Source organism: Eulemur rufifrons, chromosome 17 (genome assembly GCF_041146395.1).
Source record: "Eulemur rufifrons isolate Redbay chromosome 17, OSU_ERuf_1, whole genome shotgun sequence".
In the NCBI taxonomy this organism is placed as follows: Eukaryota; Metazoa; Chordata; class Mammalia; order Primates; family Lemuridae; genus Eulemur; species Eulemur rufifrons.
In genome coordinates, this window is record NC_090999.1 from 25,014,144 (window position 1) to 25,038,500 (window position 24,357).

Here is a 24,357-nt window from a genome sequence, read left to right on the forward strand (position 1 = left end):
ATAGTTGTATTACTGCCACCACAATCAAAGTATAGAAAATTTCCATTCTCCCCCAAAGTTCCCTCCAGTTACTTTGCAGTCAGCCTCTTCTCCTGACCGCCAGGCAATCACTGATCTGATTTTGTTGTTGCCTCTGTCAGTAGTCTTGTTCCTTTTATTGCTGTGTGCTATTCCTTTTTATGACTATACTACAGTTTATCTGTTCACCAGTTGATACACATTGGGTTTATTTCCAGTTTTTAGCTATTACAAATAAAGCTTCTATACTTATTCCTGTTCAGGTCTTTTTTGTGGAGAGGTGTTTTTATATCCTTTGGTAAATACCTAAGCATGAATTGCTGAGTCATATGGTATGTGTTTGTTAACTTTGTAAGCAACTGCCTAACTTTTTCCTAGTGCTTTACCATTTTGCTTTCTTAGCCACAATGTATAAGAAGAATTCTGTTTACTTCACATTCTTACCTACAGTTGGTATTATCAATATTTTAAATTTTAGCTATTCATTTGGGTATGTAATGATAAGTCATTGGGTTTTAATTTGAATTAGTGATTCAATTAGTGATGCTGAGCATCTTTTTATGTCCTTGTATTTTTATTTATTTATTTTTTTTTTTAGAGAAAGATTCTCAACTCTGTTGTTTGTAGCTCACTGCAGCCTGGAACTCCTGGGCTCAAGTCATCCTCCTGTCTCAGCCTCCCAAGTAACTAGGACTACAGGCACACACCATCACACCTGGCTAACTTTTTTTTTTTTCCCCGATAGAGACAAAGTTTTGCTATATTGCCTAGGCTGGTGTTGAACTCTGGCCCCAAGTGATCTTTCCACCTCGGCCTCCCAAAGTGCTGGGGTTATAGGCGTGAACCACTGTGCCTAGCAGATAAAGTTATATGTGTCACAAATATTCTGGTCTGTGGCTTGCCTTCCATTTTCTTAACAGTGTCTTTTGAAGAGCAGTGTTAATATACTTTTAAATATTGATCCTTGCCTATTTTGTACTTATGTTAGTATAAACCATGTTTTCTTGAAATATTTTTAGACAGATTTCCACAAATATTTGTTAAATGGAAAAAAGCAATTTTCAAAAAAATTCCATTTTTTTTGTAAATATTAATGTTTTTTAATCACTGTGGAAAGTTTGAGAGCTTATATCCTGGAAATGGAAGTGTATTATGTGGGGGAAATGAGGAAGTTTTACTTTCTACTTTTGCAGAACATAGCAAAACAGCATGGATTGCTTTTATAATCAAAAGGGTATTTTATCCTTTGGAAAACAAAGGACATTAAAAATGAAATTAAAAGACAAATTATAAACAAGACAAACTGTAACACATATTGAAAGCAATGGGCTACTAGCCATAATACATTTAATTTTTATAAATCAATACAGAAAGGGATATTTGAAAAGTGAAACTAGTTAAAGGAAATAAATAAATAACAGCAAAAGAAATACAGTTGGTCAATAAACATGAACAAAGATATTCAACTTTGCTAATAAAGACAAAAAAATTAAAATGGCAATGAGGTACTATTTATCACCTATAAGATTGGTAAAATTGAAAATAGTACACACTATCCAATGTGGGGAGAAGGCAAGGGTGGGTTATAAATTACCAAACTTTTTTCCCACATAAAAATTTGATACTATCTTATCCAGATGTAAATTGTGAACTATGGATGGCAAGATTTGGAGAAACAAGCACTATCAGGCATTGCTGGTGGGAGTGTAAATTGACACCATCCTATAGAGGGCAATTTTTCATTCTCTGCCAAATTACAAACACAGATACCCTTTCACCTAGTAATCCACTTTTAGGAACTTTTCCAACAGATATACCCAGGTATGTGGAAATGATCAAGGAACAAGTTTATTTATTAGAGCATTTATATAATAGCAACAGATATGTTTTCTTGAATTTTATTTTCAGCACAAAACACCCACAGTCTGAAAATATCTTCTTTCTCCTTTAATTCCACAGCCATATTCTTTCTCTTTTATGTTCTAGAATGGTGATTGGCAAACTATGGTCTGAGGGCCAACTCTAGTCCATAGCCTGTTTTTGTATATGGCACTTGAACTAAGAATGGTTCTTATAATTTTAAAAGGTTGTGAAACAACAACAACAAAACTCCCCAAACAACAAAGAAGACCATGAGACAGAGATTGTTTATGGCCTTCAAAGCTTAAAATATTTATTATCTGGCCCTTCACAGAAAGCTTGCTGACCCATCTTTAGAATCTCTTCACAACCCCTTATTATTTTACTCTCTCTTCGTGTTTACTCTCTCTGCCTGATGAGAAACAGGCTGAATAGATTCTTCTTACATCTCCTTATTTTCTTAAACTTACTAGCTTATAGCTAGTGGAATGTGCCTGTGGTCTGAGGAAGATTTGAGGGAGCTGGGTCTGGAAGTAATCCGTGTAGGGCAGTCTCCTTTCTATGTGATGGATGGTCTGTTTTCAGGAAAGATATTCTGTTAGGTTTCTGACTAGTTGTTATATCTTTGTTTTATCAACCCTATATCATCTCTTGAACATCCTTTTTCACTGCCCCCTGCCTAATGTTTGTGATAACTGTTTCCATAAGGGTAGCCTTGCTGCTTTGAGAATATGCTGCCCTAGGAATTCATAGTTTCTGGGATATTTTCACATGGTTCTTGTACATTTTCTGGGAAATGTTTCTCTAATTACTCTGATCTTTTCCTAATAGAAATTTTTGGATAGTTTCTACTTTTCAATACTTCTTTTATTTCTCCCAAATTTTACATTTTTCCAGGTTATTTCTTTGGGCATTTTGGATAGGGAAGTCTAATGTGTTCCTAATTAGATTCCTCAGCTATTTTCCTTAGAAGTCTTCTGTATTTCCTATTTTTAAGTTCTTAAGGATCCTTTTGAACCCTCTGCAGAAACAATCTTATATTGACAAAATATATTTTTACATTTTTGGTTGACCTTTCCCGAGCCTTTAATTTCTAAATCTTACATAAGTCTTCAGTATTTTGGTTAGTAATGATTAAAACATGAGCCAAACATATACTATCTTGTAGAGAATTTGAAATAACATTGTATTTGGCTATCAAGATTTTATACCCCTCAAATAATCTTAGACCTTGGAAATAAAGAAGTAATAATAATGGTTACTTATTTCAGGTACTGTGCCTTGGTGCCTTTATATATATCATTGTTAATCCTTATCCCAATCCTGTAAGTTAAGTATTATCTCTCATGGTTTTTCAGTGGAGGAAACCAGGACTCATCAAAGTTATTCAACTAGTACATGAACTCTGTGACTCAGGAGCACCTCTGTCTTGTGCTGCCATCTAGTCTCGTCTGCTAATTTTCCATAAAATAAGGAGAATGAGTCCAGTGAAGCCAAAGGGCTTGCTCATCATCAAACAGCTAGTTAGCAGCAGAATGAGGACTTGGATCTCTGGACTTCTGACTCACATTCCGGTGCACTTTTCACTACAGCAGGACACCTTAGCTCCTGAGCCCTAAGTGACAGCCCCAAACAGCTGTGTTTATCTGTTTTGCATGTCCCAGCTTGTTTTGCTAGCTGAGCAAAAACTACTTAAAAGGATCCTCAATCTTCACCTTCCCACTCCCCTTCACTTACACTCATATACTCCTACTTGTCCCATGAATAACTTCACAGAAAAAGTTGTGCAATGTCATTAAGCCTTCCTCTGGTATCAGAGTTACTCCCTGAGAGAACATTCACTTCCTCATGACTCCAGTTTACCGTCAGATTGGTTTTCCCTCTCTTCTCTTTGATCGGAATCTTAGTTGTTTAGGCAGGAATTTGAGGAGCAGATGTTACGGCCCTTGAACAAGCCCTTTAATTCTCCTCAGTACTGTGTCTAATGACTCTTAATCCTATCCTTTTAACTCTGTGGCTAGCAGAATTAAGAGTGAAGTGGGACAGGAATGGTGAGCTTGATGCTGAACATTTCATTTTAGTGTTGGCACAGTGGACTACAGAAGAGTACATGAACAGCAGTGAGAGGGAAAACATTAAAAGTATTCTTATATAGCTGAAAAGCAAAGTGAATATTAGTGTAGAATCACTGAGATTTGGGTTTCCCTCCAAATGTAAATTTGGTAGAGCAATTGGCCAGAGAAATGGAGTCACTATTTCATTCTCTTGTCTTCTTAAAATTTGCTGTTTTTTAGATTTTCATTTCCCTTTAAAAATAAAAATGAATCACCAGACAAAACAAAGTAGTTACTTATAGTCCTTGACCTTTCATAGTTAGTGAAGAAAATTTTAACACTTTCTCCAAATAGGAATACCGTTAACAAAGATATATCCTGTCAACTAACTAGTTCGTTCCATTCTTTCTTTAGAGACTTTGGTTTAGCAGTCTGAACTTTCTAATTATCAAAGATCTTATGTGTTTGCTTGTATATAAAAGAACAAATGGGACTAAACAGCCTATAATTTTCTCAGTTCCTGATTAATTGCATGAAATTTGATCTATCAGTCAGGGTCTGATTAGGATAGAGAAATAATATGTCATTTGAGCAGGGAAATCTTTTTTTGGCGGGGGAGGCAGGGGTAGAAGCTTGCTCTGTCACCCCACCTAAGTGCAGTGGCGTCATCACAGCTCACTGCAACTTCAAACTCCTGGGCTCCAGTGACCCTCCTGCCTCAGCCTCCCGAGTAGCTGGGACTACAGGTGTGCAGCCCCACACCTGGCTAATTTTTGTAGAGACGGGGTCTCCCTCTTGCTCAGGCTGATCTCAAACTCCTGGCCTCAAGTGATCCTCCTCCCTTGGCCTCTTAAAAGCGTTAGGATTATAGGCATGAGCCACCGTGCCTGACATAAATTTTTCTTTAATGAATAAAAGTTCACCTTTTGTAGTATAAAATTGTCTCAGATTAATTTATAAACATTGAATTTATTTAGCAGTGGGTAAATAGAATTTTTCTCATAATTCTTGAAAACCAAAGTGTGCCCATTTAAGCAAAAACAAACAACAAACAAACAAAAAAACAACCAATTTAAACCAGAAAAAAAGTATTACATGTACTTTGCTTTCTTAGTTTATTCTGAGAATTTTCTAGTCTTTAAGGATTAAATTACATGGTGAAATATGGTAGTATCCTCACTTGATGTTCTTATTGGTGAATTAAGGGTCTTAATGTAAAATTGCCTCAGATGTCTCTCATTTTTATAATGTTTAGGTTAAAATATAACATTTAGAAAAATACATTAAGTCTAATTTTATAGATTGGTGACTACTATAAAATGAATACATCCCTCTAATCTCCATGTAGATCAAAGAAATAGTGTTACCAACACCAGAAGTTCATTTCCCCAATATTACCCCCACCCTTCTCCTGACTACTTACACCATAGATTAGTTTTACCTGTATTTGAATGTTAATTAAATGAGAAAATCTAGGATATATTGTTTTTTGTCTGGTTTCTCTTGATTATATTTGTAAGATTTATCCATGTTGTATATAGCAGAAATTTGTTCATTTTAATTGCTATACAGTGTGTTACTGTATGAATATACATCTACCTAGCTATTTTCCTCCTATGGAAATTTGAGTTATTTTTAGTTTAGGGCCATTATGAATAGTTTTGCTGTGAATATTCTTGTAGATGTCTTTTGGAAGACATATTTGCATTTATATTGGATATATACTTGGCAGTGGAATTACTATGTCATTGGTTATGCATATACTCTGCTTTAGTAGGCACTTGCTAACAGATGATTGAAAATGATTATACCAATTTACCCTCCTGCCCGTAATCAACAAAAGTTACTTTATATTCTTGCCAACACTTTGTATTGTCACCCTTTAAAATTTTAGTCATTTTGGTGGATGTATAATAGTATTTCGTTATAGTTTTATTTTGAATTTGCCTGATGCATGATGAGATTGGACAATTTTTTATAACATGATTGGGTATTTGTATATTCTTTGTTAAGCGGTTAAATCTTTTGGCCACTTTCCTAGTGATTGTCTCTTTCTTACTGTTTTATAGGGATTTAAAAAATTATATTGTGAGTCTGTGGACTTTCATTGGTTCAATACGAGGCACATCTTCACTCCCAATTTTTGGCTTATTTTTTCCACTGTCTTAGTGATGTCTCTTGATGAACAGAAGTTCCTAATTTTGATGAAGTTAAAATTTGCATTGTTTTATTGTCAGAGGTTTTGTGCTCTATTTAAGAAAATCTTTCTCTGACCCAATGTCATTAATGTTATGTAGAAGTTTAATTTTATTACCTTTAAAAAGTAATAATTAAGGCCTGCACTGTACCTGGAATTGATTTCTATGTATGGTGTAAAATAGTGACCAAGATTTATTTATTTTTACCATATAGACATCTGATTGACTCAGCATCATTCATTGAAAAGACTTTTCTCATCACCTTTGTCATAAATCAAGTGGTCTTTTTACTGTCATATTGCACTGGTAAGGACCTCTGTTATGTGACAAATAATGTCAAAAGGAAGGCTTTTAACATGTCAACGTTAAGGAAGATATTCGCCATAGTTTTTTTCTTAATGATACTCTTATCCAATTAAGAACATTCCCTTTTTTTCCTAATTGCCAGGAGGTTTTTAAAAATATTAATAAATATTCTAATTTTTATATAAAAATTTTATTGAAGTACAATTTATATTCAACATTTTGCCATTCTTAAGGCCTTGAGTTGATAAGTTTTGATATTTGCATACACATATGTAACCACTACTCAAAATGAGAGAGAGAACATATCTATCACCTCAGAAAATTCTCTTGATCCACTTTCGAATCCAGGTCCCTCCTCTCCATCGAGACAAGTCCTTTTTGATTTCTGTTGCCATAATATTTTCCTATTCTTAGACTTTATATAATTGGGATTATTTCATATATAGTTTATATCTGTTTTATTTTACTTAATCATTTATGTGATTCACCTGTGTTATTTCTTATATTTCATTGCATGAATATACCAAATATACAAATTATATATATAATATATAAAATATACAAATTAGATGACTGTTTCTATTAATAGTTTTTGGCCATAATGAATAAAGCCGCTTTGAATGTTTTTCTCCAATCCTTTTTGTGGATTATGAACATACCTAGAAATAGAACTGCTAGGTCATAGGATAGATGCATGTTTAATTTCATATGAAATTGCCAAACAGTTCTCCAACATGATTTTATCATGTTTCACTTTCCCAGCAATATATGAGAATTGCTCCACATTCTTGACAGCATTTGGTATTTTCAGTATCTTTGATTTATCTATTTTAGTGAGTGGGTATAAAATATTATCTTGTGTGGGGTTTTTTTTTTTTTTTTTTGCATTTCACAGATGGCTAATGATATTTAATGTTTTTATAGAACGTTTGCGTATATATTGTGAAGTGTCTATTCTTTTTATACACTTCTTAGTGGGTTGGTCTTTTTATTTCTTAAAAATTGTATTTTATGAGTTCTTTATGTGTAAAATGTATAGATACATATTTAAATATATATGACAGTAATCCTCTGTATTGTGCATGATGCTTGGCCTATTCATATGCTTAAGGTTGTCTTTCAGTAAGTTTGATCAAATACATGAATTATTTTTCCTTCTTTATGCTGGCATTTTGGAAAGTCACATGAATTAACTTGAATGTTAAGCATGTCTCGCCTTCCTGTAATACATCTTACTTGATTGTGACGTTTTTTCCTTTTTATATATTGCTGGATTCAATTTGCTAGTATTTTGCTAATATTTGCTAGTATTTTGTTTGGAACATTTTTGTGTCTGTGTTTGTGAGAGATATTGGTTTGTTATTTTCCTTTCTTATAATGCCCTTGTGAAATTTTGGTATCAAACTTTTTTTTGGTCTTATGAAAAGAATTGGAAACCATTCCTATTCTTTCTGTTCTCTGGAGACCTTTGGGTACTGTTTCTAGCTTTTTGAAATGGTTGCTTAGATCATTTTGTAAAACTTTTTTTTAGGCAGAAAGAATAGGAATGGAATTAAAACTTTAAAAAAATTACATGCATTGAAATCTGCAAATTTTCTATTAAAATATTACTTTAGGTACATGCCACAAGTTCTAATCCATTGTATTTTCATTATCATTCAATTAAAAACATTTTCTAATTTCTATTGTGTTTTCTACTTTGACCTAGGGATTATTTATGAGTATATTGCTTTATTTTCAAACATTTGGTTATTTTCAAATTATTTTAAAAAATTACTTTTAATTCCACTAGAATTAGAGAACATATTTTGCATGACTTTAGACTTTTGGCATTTAGTAAGACTTGATTTACAGACCTGCATATATCATTTTTTAAAACATTATTTGTATACTTGAATGTATATTTTGTTGTTGGTACAACATAGGTAAATTAGTTAAGTTTATTAATTGTGTTGTTCAAATCTTCTATGTTCTTACTGATTTTTAAAATTTGCTTGCAGTGTCAGTTATTGGGAAAGAGATTTTTGAATTTCCCAGTGTTTTTTATGGTTTTACCTGTTTCACCTTTTAGTTTTGTCATTTTTTGCTTTATGTATTTGGAGGTATGTCATTTGGCACAAGTACATTTAGAATTGTTATATCTTCCTGGTGGATTGAACCTTTCTTATTATGAAATGTCTTTTTTATTTCCAGTAATGTTCCTTGCTTTTAAAATCTACTCTGCCTGATATTAGTAAGAAACACCGTCTTTATTTTAGTTGGTATTTGTGTATATGTTTTTACATTCTTTTACTTTTATACATTTTCTCTCTCTATAGACAAAGTATCTTTTCTATGTGAAAGTTTTTTATTCATTCTGACAAACTTTGTATTTTAATTGGAATGTTTAAGTTAGTTTATTTAACTTAATTAGTGATAAATTTGGACATTAAACCATCCACATATTTTTATTTGTCCAATCTGTTTTATTTCACTTTTATTGTCTTAAATATAACATTAATTTTTAATGTTATATTTTCTCCCCTCTATTAGCTTGTTAGTTTATTTTCTTTTACTATTCTTTTAGTGGTTAGCCTAAAGATTATTGCTTAAGAAAGTCTATCATAAATTAGTACTTTTACCACTTCCCAGTCAGTGCAAAGACCTTGAAACATTTACTTATGTAACTACACTTATTCCCTCCTATCTTTTTGCAGTGGTTTAGTGGTTTTCGTGTACATTTGTCCCTCGGTACACACGGGGGATTGGCTCCCGGACCCCTGCCTATGTTCAGATCCGTGCATACTCAAATCCTGCAGTTGGCCCTGAGGAACCCATGTATGTGAAAAGCTGACATTCTGTACATGCGAGTTTTGTATCCTGAGAATACTGTATTTTTCGATCCGCATTTGGTTGGAAAAAAACAATCCACATATAAGTGGATCTGCCCAGTTCAATCTCATGTTGCTCAAAAGTAAACTGTATTTCATTTTTATGTGGTCATGTGCATTTTAAACTCTATCAGGTATTATTACCTTATGCAGTCAATATTCATAGCTTATTAATTCATTTACTTACATATTCTCCCTTTCTATTATTCTTTATACCATACTGTGTCTCTGTGTGTCTTTTATATGACATCATTTCTTTTTGCCTGAAGAACTCCTTGTGGTATTTCCTTTAAAGTAAGTCAACTGCTGACAAATTCTATTAGTTTTAAGTTTTTTGAAAATATCCTTGTTTTGCCTTTATTTTTAGTGATTCTATAATTCTAGCTACTCATTCACTTACTTCCTGACCATTCTATTTAAAATATTTATTCCTGTCCTCTTGGTCTACACTATCTGCCTTCCCTGCTATTTCACCTATATACTTATTATCATTTTTCTTATTTATTAGCTTAGTATTGCTTTTGGGAGACAGGGCTCACCATGGGCCTCTGTTATTGGCAATTCGGACCTTGAATAGCAGCAACAGTTAGGTTAACTTTGGATAGTTGCTGTTGGGTCCGTGAATAACTTCCATCCCTGCCACCACAGCGATTTCATTTACAAGTCTATTGTGTTAACAGTGGGGTAGATGACGACAAAGCCTGGCTGAAGTAAACCGAACTGGCCAAGTCACTTTGTCTGCATTATTGTTCATTGCCTCTTTTAAGGTTGAGGCTCTCTGGGATTAATGTGATACACAGAGCTTTATACTTGTCAACTTTCATATGTCTGTCCACATGCATCTTCCCCACATCTCCTTATCTTAATCTCCTGATCTTTTATAGGGTTTATCTGTCATTCTCTGGAGAGCTTGTGTGTCACCAATGTATGTGCTACTTCCTGCTCACTTGATTTAGTTAACATGATGTCATTTAGACCATGGATCAACAGGAATTTCTTTGCATTGTCCAGATGGTCCAGATCCTTTGGAACTATATTAAGACCAAGGGTAGGAAAATTAATATAGCCATGGTTCAGGCACATAAATGTATGCTGCTCTTGGTTGCAATGTGACTATCAAGTGCTTTTTGGTCCTCCTTATTAATAGGAATAGAAAAATATGCTTTACCAGGTCGGTGACTGCATACCACTTACCTGCAAGAGACCAATAATCCTGTCTTTATATGCTGCCAAAGAGACACCCTGACTTTCACACTGTAGTCTTTAGTTGGTGATTTATCACTTTCAGTCTTTCATTGTTTTTTCTCCATTGCATTGACTGCTCCTAGCAACAGCTATTCAGTTCCTAGTCCTTTTAATTACTTCCCTGTACTTCACAAATGCCTGAAGTATCGCACCTGCCATGCCTTCTCTTTCACCAAAAAGTTTTAGCAATTATGATTGCACTACTGCAGCACGTTAGAGCCTGTGTACCACCTGTGATGGGTTCCTCTTTGCTAGCCAGTCAGTGGTTTATATAGCATCAGAATCCCATTTTGGAGTTGACTTGATAAGACCACTTTTGGTGCCAACTCTCCTAGGTCAGGTTCCCCCAAAACACATTTTGAAATCTCAAGATTTGCATGTAGGAAGTTTATTGGGGAGTGCTTCTGGGATCAACTCCTGTGAGAGAGGGTACAAGAAAATAGCATTAGGAAGATGGAGAAATTGAATTGGTATATAGTTGCAACAGCAGCAGCTGATCCCACAGGGCGATCTAAAGCTGGAATAACCCAACATATTCCAGACTGAAGCACAGGGCTAGACCATTTTACTGCACATTGACCAGTTGTTGAGTTTGCATACTTTGGGATGGTAGCATGACCTTGGGTGAGGCAGTTGCAACTCAGTCTGCAAGTCAGGGAAATTCCTCAGAGTTCAGCTATTAGCCATTCATCAAGCAAAATCCTGAAAGCTGGAAGAATGAATCCTTCAGTTCTGAAGGAGGAGTTCTGGCTGGTACACCACAGCATTTACTGTAGCCACAAAGGCAAGATCAGTCTTAGTGGTGTGGTGAAGGTATGTTACAGTCTGAGTTTCGTGCCGAAAAATCATTAATCTGCCATTCTGCTTTTGTAAACCTGCTTACTCAAGATACTACCCCCAACACAGAAATTCCTAAGTGACTACAACACCTATGTTCTGCGTAAAATGATTACAGCCCCCACATTTTGTGTGAAGCTATTACAACACCCATGTTTTGCGTGAACAAGATATGGCCCAGAGCCCCAACTGCCCAGATCCTGTTACACCAACGATAAGAAAATGATATAATGCTTACTCAAGGCTTTTTGTACACATGCTTGCTCAATCTTAATAATTTTCCACCCACAAACTTACAATATAAAAACTTTCCATTTCAAAGCCTTGCTGCTGCTTTCTGTGCTGCCTTTGGGCGGTGCAGAGGGTAGTCGCTGGCCAGCTAATAAAGACTCCTGATTTGGCTCAATTCGGTCTCTAGGTGGTCATTTCTCATGTCTTAGACCATAACAGGTAGAAAGAATCCTATAGTGCTAGAGAGATTTAAAAGAGATGCGGAAGATTGAAAACTTGTTCATACAGCTTAGCTGTGAAGGGAAGGACAGAAAGAGGGTAGTCAGTAGAAGTTCCTGAGGAGACTGGGAGGGATGGGGTCTAAGATATAGGTAGTATGATTTGCCTGGGGCAGGAAGAAGTTCATTGCTACCATTGTAATTGAAGAAGAGAAGGAAGAAAGGAGTTCAGGTATAGATAAATTTATAACATTAACCAGAGGAAGTTGAGGCAGCTCTTACTTGATTCTTCTGGGAAAGAGCCAGAAGATTCAACAGTTGAAAGAGGGAGAGTTGGTTGGGTTGAAGGTGTAAGGTAAGCAGAGAAGATTTTAATAGATTGCAGTGAGAGTGGGAAGAGAAAGCTAACAGAATAGCCAGTGGGTGCTTTGGGCCCATTTGAGGTTGATGTTCCTGACTTGTAGAATTACAGATTTGTGCAGTTGTGTAACATTTTTTTCCTGGCAGTTCTTAATATAACAAAAATACAGACATTATGCTCAGTGTCTTACCAGACAATTTTCTTTTTCTTTGTGTATAGCCATCAGATCAAGTCACTACAGTATAGTAACACAGGAGACATGATTCTTGTTGTATCTGGAAGCTCTCAGGCCAAGGTGATTGACAGAGATGGTTTTGAAGTAATGGAATGTATAAAGGGAGACCAGTATATTGTGGACATGGCCAACACCAAGGTAAGATTAAACAGAACACTTTAATGAATTTAATTAATTCAGCACACATTTATTAACAACTTTTGTTTGGTTTGCCATGTAATAATTTACCCCAAAAGTTAGTGTCTTTAAACAGTAACAATTTATTGTTTCTCATAATTGTATTGATTGACTGGGAGGTTATTCTGCTTTGTATAGTATTAGCTGGGTCACTAAGATGGGTGTAGGATCCAAAATGGGCTCAGACAGTTTATAGTTGGTGTTCTACCTCATGACATCTCTCTCTCTCTCTCTCTTTTTGCTTTTTCCCTACTTCCAACTTCCACCCCTGCCCCTTTTGCTCTTTTTCTCATTCTTTCTCTCTTGCCTCATGTCTAGTTTGGGCCTTTTCACTGTACAGTGATCTTAGTGGGATTTGACCTCTTGCTTGATTGCTAGGTTCCATAAAGGACAGACATGGAAACTGTAGATATCTTCACATCTGCTTCAGGTCTTACACAGCATCATAGGGCCAGCCCACATTTGGGGAGGGGGAGGTAGACTCCACTATTTGATGGGTGAATGTCAAGTTCAAACTATAAAAGATCATGTGGGATAGGAGATACTGATGCATCCATCTTTGGAAACACAATCTACCCAGCTTCTATGTGCTAGGCTTTAGGAAAAGAAGGAAAGAGAGATCCAGGTGCAGTGGTGTGCCCCTTTAGTGCACAGCTACTTGAGAGGTTGAGGCAAGAGGATCACTTAAGCCCAGGAGTTCAAGGCCATAGTGTACTATGATTGTGCCTGTGAATAGCTACTACCCTCTAGCCTGGGCAACATAGCAACACTCCATCTCTAAGGAAAAAAAAAGGGGAAAAAAGAAGGAAAGAGATCTTATCAATTTTTTATATAAAGATTTTTAATGGGATAATCTTTTAAAATTAATGTGTATTCCATATCAGTTAATTATAGCCACAATAATGCTGTAAAACTTATGGCTTGAAACAGCAGTTACTTATTTTTGCTAACATGTCTGTGAGGTAACTGTTCTTGGCTGGGCATGGCTCCAAGCTGCAAATAGAGCCTAGGTCTTTTCCATGTGTCTCTCTTCCTCCTTGGATCAGTGGACTACCTGAGGACGTATTTTTGTCATAGTGATAGCAGAAACACAAGGAAACCCAACTCTGGAAGTACATTTTAAGTCTTTGCTTATATCATGTCCACTAACATTCCATTAGCCAAAGCATACTTCATGGCCATGGCTAACATCAGGAGAGTGGAGAAATATGCCTGGTCTCTAGTGGAAGAACTACAGTGTCATGTGGTAGTACTTACAGATACTGGGAGGGTGATGGATTGGGAACAGTAATACAGTCTACCACGAACACATTAAATTGTGAGTAGATATGGTTGGTGCACAATTTTGAGCCTTCATTTTAGGGACCCAGCTAATTTTTTTTATTTTTAGTAGAGACAGTCTCGCTCTTGCTCAGGCTGGTATCAAACTCCTGACCTCAAGTGATCTTCCCACCTTGTCCTCTCAGAGTGCTAGAATTATAGGCATGAGCCACAGCACCCAGCCCCATTTTACATTTTTGATGTATGTGTTTATTGCTCTAAACTTCCCTTTTAACACCGATTTTGCTGTATTCCATAGGTTTTTGTATGTTGTAATTCCTATGTTCGTTTGTTTCAAGAAACTTGATTTCCTTCTTAATTTCTTTATTGACTATTAATTTCTTATTGGTCATTCAGGAGCATGCTGTTTAATTTCCACATATTTGTAAAGTTTCCAAAGTTCCTCCTGTTCTTGATTTCTAGTTTAATTCCATTGTGTTCTGAGAAGATACTTCATATGATTTCAAATATTTTTTATTTTTTGAGACAGGTTCTCTCTTTGTTGCCCAGGCTAGGGTACAGTGGCATGATCATAGCTCACTACAACCTCCAACTCCTGGGCTCAAGCCATCCTCCTGTCCCAGCCTCCTGAGTAACTAGAACTATAAGCATGTACCATGACACCTGCCTAATTTTTAAAAATTTTTTGTAGAGACTGAGTATTGCTATGTTGTCCAGGGCTGGTCTTGAATTCCTGGCCTCAAGCGATCCTCCCTCCTCAGCCTCCCAAATTGCTAAGATTACAGGCATAAGTCACTGTGCCTGGTCTGATTTCAATTTTTTTTTTATTATAAATATTGTTTTATTATAGAAGTAGTAGATCAAAAATATTATATATAACATATTACTAAACCACATTATTGCATATATTTATCATATGGTTTTCCATGTAGATCACTTTATACTACTGGACATCAAATTTGCAAGATATCAGTTAGATACAGACTATTTTACCTCCTATGTAAACAAACTCTTCATAACCAGTGACAATTATTGCATTTTATAATCTCAAGTAACAGAAAGCATTTTATTGAAAACAGTAATTGACATGTTATTCCTGTTCTGTACTGAAATGCTACATATTGAAATTTTATTTCTTTTTTTTCTTTATTTCAGGATATTATGAGGGTATAAACATTTTGGTTATGTTTTATGTCTTTGCCTCACCCAAGTGAGGATTAGAAGCACGCCCTTCCCCTCTACAATGCTCACTGTGTCCATTATTTGTGAGTTTACCCCCCACAACCCCCTAATCCCTGGGCAATATTACTACCACGTGAGCACCATAGTGTTGATCAGTCAGTGCCAATTTGATGGCAAGTACATGTGGAGCCTATTCTTCCGATCTTGTGATACCTTACTTCGGATAATGGGCTCAAGCTCTAACCAGGAAAATATAAGAGGTGCTAGATCACTGTTGTTTCTTATAACTGAGTAATATTCCATTGTATACATATACCAAATTTTAATAATCCACTCATGAATCGACGAGCACTTGGGTTGTTTCTACATCCTTGAAATAGTGAATTGTGCTGCCGTAAACATTTGGGTTTAGATGTCTTTATTATAGAATGTCTTTTACTCTTTCGGGTAGATACCTAATAGTGCTATTGCTGGATCGAATGGTATTTCTGTTTTTAGCTCTTTGAGGTATCTCCAAATTCTTTTCCCCAGAGGTTGCACCAATTTGCAGTCCCACCAGCAGTGTAAGAGTGTTCCCATCTCTCCACATCCTCGCCAGCATTTGTTGTTTTGGGATTTTTTTTGATAGAGGCCAATCTCACTGGGGTTAGGTGATATCTCATTGTGATTTTGATTTGCATTTCTCTAATGATTAGAGATACTGAGCATTTTTTTTTTCAGCATATTGTGGGGGTACAGAAGTTTAGGTTACGTATATTGCCCTTGCCCTCCCACCCCCACCGAGTCAGAGCTTCAAACGTGTCCATCCCCTAGACAGTGCGCATCGCACTCATTATGTATGTATACACCCACCCCCTCCCCCCACATCTGCCCGACACCCGATCAATGTTATTCCTAAATGTGCTCTTAGGTGATGATCAGTGAAACCAATTTGATGGTGAGTACAGGTGGTGCTTATTTTTCTATTCTTGGGATACTTCACTTAGTAGAATGGGTTCCAACTCTTTCCAGGAAAATACAAGAGGTGCTATATCCCCATTGTTTCTTATAACTGAGTAGTACTCCATGGTATACATATATTACATTTTATTAATCCATTCATATATTGATAGGCACTTGGGTTGTTTCCACATCTTTGCAGTTGTGCATTGTGCTGCTATAAACATTCGAGTGCAGATGTCTTTTTTATAGAATGTCTTTTGTTCTTTTGGGTAGATGCCCAATAATGGGATTGCTGGATCAAATGGTAAGTCTACTTCTGTCTGTTTAAAGTATCTCCATATTGCTTTTCACAGAGGTTGCACTAGTTTGCAGTCCCACCAGCAGTGTATGAGTGTTCCTGTCTCTCCTCATCCACACCAACATTTATTATTTTGGGACTCTTTAGGTCAAATTTCTCCGTGCTGAGAATTTGGAAGGAGTACAGTGAGCTTCTCAATAAGGGCTTTTTCCCCCAAGGTTTTTTATTTTTTATTTTTTCTTAAGCATAGCCTGACAAATTTCTATTTTCAAAAGAGATTAATGGAACTCCTGGCAATCCTATGGATTTTAATCAACCAATTATTTAATTATTACTTTTCAGTACCTTAGTTACACAGAATCAAGGTAGACTTAACTCACTTGTGTTCATGGCACTCTATCATTATGCCATATCTGAAGGTTAGTTCTCAGTTCTCATAATACTGTAAGCTTCAGTCACATTTGAAACAGTTGATTATTCTTCCTTGAAACACCTTTACTTGACTTCTAATTTACTGTACTCTCTTGGTTTTCTTCCTACCTCGCTGAATGTTTCTTTTTATTCTTGTTTTATCGCTCTTCCTTTTCCATTCACCCTCTCAATATTGGAGTATCCCACGGCTCAGTGCTGAAGCCTTCTTTAGTATTTATACTTACTCCCCGATCGAGCTCATCAGGTCACATGAGTTTAAATATCATATATAGAGACACTGATGACTTACAAATTTATAGTTTTTGCCCTGTCTTCTCCCCTTTCCAGTATCACCAACTGCCTATGTGACAAATTTGCATGTATAATAGGCATCACTACATGACATACCAAGACAGGAAATCATGATTTTTTTTCTTCCTAGATCTATTCCTTCTGCAGTTGTCTTTACCTAAGATGTTGGCATCATCATTCACCAGTTGATAAAGCCAAAAACCTATGAGTTGTACTTGATTCCTCGGTTTCTCTTGCACCCCATATCTGTATCATTGGCAAAATATGTTTTACTGACAAAGCTTTTTGAATGAAGCTGTTATAAACATCTGTGTGTAGGTTTTGTGTGGATAGGTTTTCAAATCAGTTAGGTCAACACCTAGGAGTGTGATTGCTGGTCTATGGTCAGACTGTTAAGACATTGCCAAACTGTCTTTCTAAGTGGCTGGCCTATTTTTGCATTACCACCAGGAATGAATGAGAGTTCCTGTTTCTCCACATCCTTGCTAGCAATTGGTATTGTCAGGTTTTTGGAATTTAGCCATTCTAACAGGTGTTTAGTGGAATCTCGTTGTTTTAATTTGCATTAACTAATAATGTTGAGCAGCTTTTCATGTTTGTCATTCTTCCATCTTCTTTGATGGAGTGTCTGTTCTATTATTTTGCCCATTTTGGGGGAGAGGAAAGTGTTAACTGCTTTTCAGAGTTAAAAAATATCTATTCTGAATTTAAATCCTTTTCAAATATGTGATTTGGCATACTTTGTCCCATCTGTGGCTTTTCTATTCATTTACGATGACAAGCAAAAGTTTTATTTAATTTTGATGAGGTCCAGTTTATCAATTTTTTTTATATGGATTGTGTTTTGGTGTTGTATTTAAGAACTCTTTACCAAACTGAAAGGTTTTCTCTAGTTTTTCTTATAAGAATTTTACTGTTTTATGTCCTATATTCAGGGTTATCTATTTTGAATTGATGTTTGTGTGTGGAGTGAGGAATAGGTTGAGATTCTTTTTTTGGCACACAAGTGACCAGTTGTTTCAGCACCATTAGTGGAAAAGACTGTCCTTTCTTTATTAAGTTGACTTTGCATCTTTGTCAAATATCAGTTAATGATATTTGAGTGAGATTAATTCGGGGCTCTCTGTTCTGTTTCATGGGTATATGTTTATCCTTTCACTGATACAGTAGTACCCTATCTTTATTACTGTAGCTTTTTTAGTATTTCTTAAAATTTGGTAAGGTGAGTCTTTCAACTTTATTTTTATTTTTAAAAATTGATTTAAAGCTGGGGGTGGTGGCTCACAACTGTAGTCCCAGCACTTTGGGAGGCCGAGGCAGGAGAATCACTTAAGGCCAGGAGTTTGAGACCAGCCTGGGCAACAGAGTGAGACTCTGTATTTATGAAAAATAAAAAAAAAAAATTAGCCAGGTATTGTGGTGCACACTTGTAGTCCCAGTTACTCAGGAAGCTGAGACAAGAGAATTGCTTGAGCCCAGGAGTTTGAAGCTGCAGTGAGCTATGGTCATGCCACTACATTCCAGCACTCCAGCCTAGGTGGCAGAGTGAGGCCCTGTCTCAAAAAAAAAAAAAAAAAATTGTTTTGGCTATTTTAGTTTTTTTACTTTTTCACATACATTTTAGAATCATCCTGTCTGTATCTACAAAGAATCCTATTGGAATTTTGGTTGGAATTGAGTCTAAAGACCAATTTGCAGAGAACTGACATCTTAAGTACATTGTGACTTCCATCTTATCAACACAGTGTATCTCTCCACTTACTTAGGTCTTCTATATCTTTCATGTGGATTTTGGCATAGAGATCCTGAACATCTTATTGATTTATACCTAAATATGGTGATTTTTCTTCTTCTTTCCATCATCCATTTTATATTTATTAATAGCATTCTATAGGGAGAGCTTTCTTTAATCAATTTGTTTGTTTATTAATTTATTATATCAGTATGCACTCAAGGGTTCTTGTTTTAGTCAGTGGTTTATCATCCGTTGCTGTTGTTATTCATTTTGATGCCCTAACTCTTCCAGGTTTAGCCAGTGGAAGCTCCTTCAGCCTGCAATTTATCTTTTAAACATGTTCCCGTTTAATGTTGTACTTTCTTATTTTTTGACACAACAAAATGATCCATGTTCATCTTGTTCTCTTTCCTACTCTGGCCCTGTAATCGATAATTTCTGCAAGAAGCCCTGGTTCATTTTAGTGGGCAATAATAGGTAGAAACCAGGATCTCTGTGCTTTTACTGGAGTGTATTGTTTCTAGACATTCTTAGCACATAGAGCTAGAGAATAACATACACACATATACATATACAACTATATATATATTACCTATTGAAAGTCATGAGTTCATATTGATACCCCTTATTTCATGTAAACACCACAGACTTCATTCTAGGCTTTCCCCTTTCCACTTTTGTATAATAACTCTCTTCTTCTCCAATAGTAAGAAACCTGACATCCCGTATCCTCAACATATTTCCTTCATTATATTGAAAGCAGTTTCAGAATTGTTAATGCATACCACTGCAAAAAAGAAACAAATGTATTAACTAGAATTCAATATTTATTTATAGTTCTTTGGTTTTAGACTGAGTGTATGTACTAGGTTCTTAGAGTTATGATAATTTCCACAGACTTTGTGGCTTCAAACGACAGAAATTTATTCTTTCACAATTTTGGAGGCCAGAAGTCTGAAATCAAGGTGTTGGCAGGATTCCTCCAGTGGCTCTGGGGGAGAATGATCTTCTTTGACTTCTTTCAGCTTCTGGTGATTCCAGGTGTTCTTGGCTTATGGCTACATAACTGCAGCCTCTGCCTCCATCTTTACATAGCCTTCTCTTTGTGTCTTCTCCTCTTCTGTCTCTCATGAGGAAATGTGCCATTGGATTTAGGGCCGACACAGATAACTCATCTAGAGAGTCTTAATTATATCTGCAAATAATCTTTTTCCAAGTAAGGTCATGTTCACATGTTCCAGGGATTAGGATGTGGACATATCTTTTTGGAGACTACCATTCAACCCATTACAGGTATATATTAATAGTTACTTGGGTTATTATCTTCCGTTTATCTTTTCAGTATGTGTTATTAATATTTATTTGAAATATAGTGAGATCCATTTGTTTCTGTTTATATTCAATTTTAGATTTCCCCATCTGTTTGTAAATATGTAAAATGTTACCACTGTTTCAAAAGTCAAATAACAAATGAATAGATAAAGAATTACAAACTATGGCAACTGTTATTAAGGAAGTCAACAGATTCTGTGGTGAAGTACAATGGGGAGGACTGTATTTACTTAGAGGGCCAGGGAATGCTTATTTGAGCAAGTGGCATGTAAACTGAGATCAGAAGAATGAGAAGGAGCTAGTCATGAGAAAGCACAATGAGCTTTCCAGCTGATGGGAAAGCATGTGAGAAGGCCCTGATTCGGGGAAAGAGATGGGCGTATTGGAAGAACTGAAAGGAAGGCAGTGGCTTGTGCGTGTTGGGCAGGAGGGAACACAAAATAACTGAAGTTGTAAGAAAAACAGGAGCCACAAAATGTAATTTGTTGCAGACTGTGTAATAGATTAGAAAGCCTGAAGAGGGTTATATGCAGAGGAGTGGCATATTTTTAAAGGGTTCTACAGATTGTCATGTGGAACACATGAGGTAAGACTGAAAGCAAAGACACTAATAATAAACCTGTTACAGTACATAATAATGGATACAGAGCATGAGATACTGTTGAATCATTCAAGAGTGATAGTGGTGAAAAAGAGAAAAGTGGATAGAATTGAGATATATTTTGAATAGAATTGACAAGAGTAGATGGTGGGTTGAGTCTGGGTGGATAGAGAGAAGGGTTTGAGGCTATGGTTATGGGAGTTTTTAATGATAACTCCCAAGGTTTTAGCCTGAGCTGCTAGGAAAAAAAAGTACTCGAAAATGAAGGGAGCAGAAAGAATCAGGATTTCTCTATTGGACCTATTATGTTTGAGATGCCTATGATGTAGAAATAGAAATGTCAAGTAAACAGTTGGAGTTACAAGTCTTGAGTTCAGGTGTGGGAAATGATACCCCAGACTTCCTATCTAGTCTCTCTGTGCACTGCTTCAATCCATGCCTCCCCATTGCAGCTAAGAGTCTCGCCTCTCCCCATTTGTATCCTGTAAACACGAACAGAATGTTAGGACTTGGCCAGATACTACTTGAGACATTGTGGGTACCTTAAACTGAAAATGATCTCCAAGCTGGCAAGCAAGTGGTGATGAAATCGTGAAAGGCATTTTCCACAGCTTGTTGAGAATTGAATGTTTTTCCTTACAAGAAGTGGTCCAAAGCCTGGAAGAAGTGGTAGTCAGTTGGTGCAAGCTATAGTGAATACGGTGGATGACAGAGTTTCCAAGTCCAGCTTCTGTAGTTTGAGCAGCATTGTTTTTTGCGACAGGTGGTCTTGCAACAGGATTGGCCTGTCTCTGTTGACCAATCTCAGCTGCTTAATCGTAAGCATTCTTATTATCGTTTCATCCAATTGGTTGCAATAGACATCTGCTATTATTGATCGACCAGGTTTCATGAAGTTGCAGTGGATAATACCAGTGCTGGACCACCAGACACCATTAGCTTTTTTGGATGAATATCTGGTTTTGAACTGTGTTTCGACACTTCATTTTTATCCAACCATTGTGCTGAATGCTTGCAATTGTCAAAAAGAATCCATTTTTCATCACATGTAACAACACGGTGTAGAAATGGTTCACCTTTATGTCGCAACAGCAAAGACAGGCAAGCTTCGAGATGATTTCTCTTCTGACGCTCGTTTAATTCTCACGCAGAACCCATCTATCCAGTTTCTTTGCCTTGCCAGTTTGTTTAAAATGGTCCAATATTATTGGCATAGTAACGTCAAACCTTGCTGCTAATACACAGGTAGGATGAAATGGATTTGCTTTCACTACAGCTTTCAGTTCATCATTATCCTCCTTGGTCTCAGGTCACCCAGATGGCTCAATTTCAAGATTAAAATCACCAGAATGGAACTTCTCAAGCCATCGACATACTGTGCATTCATTAGCCACATCCTTCCTAAACACTTCGTTGATATTTCTTTTTTTTTTTATCTTCTCTTGTATTTATTTATTTATTTATTTATTTTTTATTTCAGCATATTATGGGGGTACAAAAGTTCAGGGTATGTATATTGCCCATGCTCTCCCATCCCCCCGAGTCAAAGCTTCAAGCCTGTCCATTCCCCAGACAGTGCGCATTGCACTCATTATGTATGTATACACTCACCCCCTCCCCACGCCCCACATCTTCCCGCTGTCTGTGCTGCATTGGTTCCATGAGGGAGCTCATATTCAAAGATAACATGAATTTTTGACTCATCCATGGTTTCACAAAAATTGCTCTAAAAAAATTTGAAAGATAATCACAAGCCAAAATGTGCATTTGAAAGAATGAGGATGTACCTTCAGAGTAAAAAAGAAAACAAGTAGTGTTAAAGTGAAATGTCAGCGATATCAACTGTCCAACTTAGTACTTAAGGAAATTGGACGTTTTATATGTAATAACCTAATATGTTTTTCCGTTTCTCACATACTTATTCTTACAGAGATATTGTATTATAGAATCAAGATTGTTGATACATTTTTGGGAAATGTATATCCTTTGCCTTTGTCTTGCTTATTTGTAAATACTTCCTATTCTTCTTAATTTCCAGTAAAGAATCATGTTCCTTGAAGAAGAACCTATCTTTCTTATTGTGGTTTTACTTTTTCATTTTTTCTCCCAAAGAGAGGATGTCATTTTTCTCTCTTTTTCCCACCTTATTAAGCACCTGTTACATGCAAGCACTGTGCTACTTCGTAAGTGGGCAGGGGGTGATATACAAGTGGAATTAAACAAAGTGAAGCAAAGCATGGTATGAGGTAAAACTGGGATAAAATAATATCAGTTGGTAATTAAACTGGTGTGCTTTTGGGAGGACTAAAAATTTTTACTTTTAAACATGACAGGCCAATTTCTAGTCAGTTTGTTATTTACCTTTTTTAAACATCTTTTTTTCCCCTTGTCTCTATTTTTTTTTAAGGGCCACACAGCAATGCTTCATACTGGTTCATGGCATCCCAAAATAAAGGGAGAATTTATGACTTGCTCAAATGATGCGTGAGTATTATTGATAATTCATCTAATACATTCATATCTTTAAATATTTTCTTCAACATTTGTATTTTTACGGTCTTGGCAGTAAAGTAGCAAATAGAGTATTAGAAATCCTGCTGTTTATGCATTCTTATTCTTTACTTTGATTTTACCTGTTAATATAAGGTTTGGTTGAATAAATGTGGGCACTATGGAAATGAAAGTTGGCATAAATTCCTGTCATTTATCAGGGAACACAATGGATCAGATTGATACTATTAAGGAGACTCAAATGACTTTGAAATTGTGACTAATAATTTGTTATTTTTTATAGTAAAGACTGATTTCATTTGAGTTGAATAGCTAACATAAGCTTATTGACTAAATGATTGTTTTTGAAAGTAATAACTGAGAACATTGATTAAATGGGTAGTAAGATTCTTTTGCATTTATATCTGCTGGTCTAGGACTCAAGAATATTATAGGGAATATTTGAGCAGCTGTTTCCTATATTGTTATATTGTATGATTCATTCTAGTATTACGAATAATTTAGACTGGGAGCAGTGGCTCACATGTATAATCCCATTACTTTGGGAGGCTGAGGCTGTAGGATTATTTGAGGCCAGGAGTTCGAGACCAGCCCGGGCAACATAGTGAGCCCCCATCTCTACAGAAGTAAAAATTCCCTGGGTGTGGTGGCATGCTCCTGAAGTCCTAGCTACTTGGGAGACTGAGGCAGGAGGGAGGATCTCTTGAGCCCAGAAGTTTGAGTGAGCTATGATTGCACCATTGCATGTTAGCCTGGGCAATAGAGCAAGACCCTGTGTCTTTTTTTTTTTTTTTTTTTTTTTTTTTTTTTTTTTTGAGACAGAGTCTCACTCTGTTGCCCAGGCTAGAGTGAGTGCCGTGGCGTCAGCCTAGCTCACAGCAACCTCAAACTCCTGAGCTCAAGCGATCCTCCTGTCTCAGCCTCCCAAGTAGCTGGGACTACAGGCATGCACCACCATGCCCGGCTAATTTTTTCTATATATATTTTTAGCTGTCCATATAATTTCTTTCTATTTTTAGTAGAGGTGGGGTCTCGCTCTTGCTCAGGCTGGTCTCGATCTCCTGAGCTCAAACGATCCGCCCACCTCGGCCTCCCAGAGTGCTAGGATTACAGGCGTGAGCCACCGTGCCCGGCCTGACCCT

At 36.3% G+C, this 24,357-nt stretch overlaps 1 protein-coding gene across 3 annotated transcripts in view; it reads left to right on the forward strand.

Annotated features, from left to right (window-relative positions):
• Nucleotides 1-24,357, forward strand: part of WDR70 (WD repeat domain 70) — a 231,392-nt gene that overhangs the window by 64,222 nt on the left and 142,813 nt on the right. For all 3 annotated transcript variants that reach the window (XM_069492033.1, XM_069492035.1, XM_069492036.1), the window contains 2 exons: nt 12,418-12,571; nt 23,112-23,188. In XM_069492033.1, the coding sequence (XP_069348134.1) occupies nt 12,418-12,571; nt 23,112-23,188 (231 nt within the window). The remainder of the gene's footprint in view (nt 1-12,417; nt 12,572-23,111; nt 23,189-24,357) is intronic.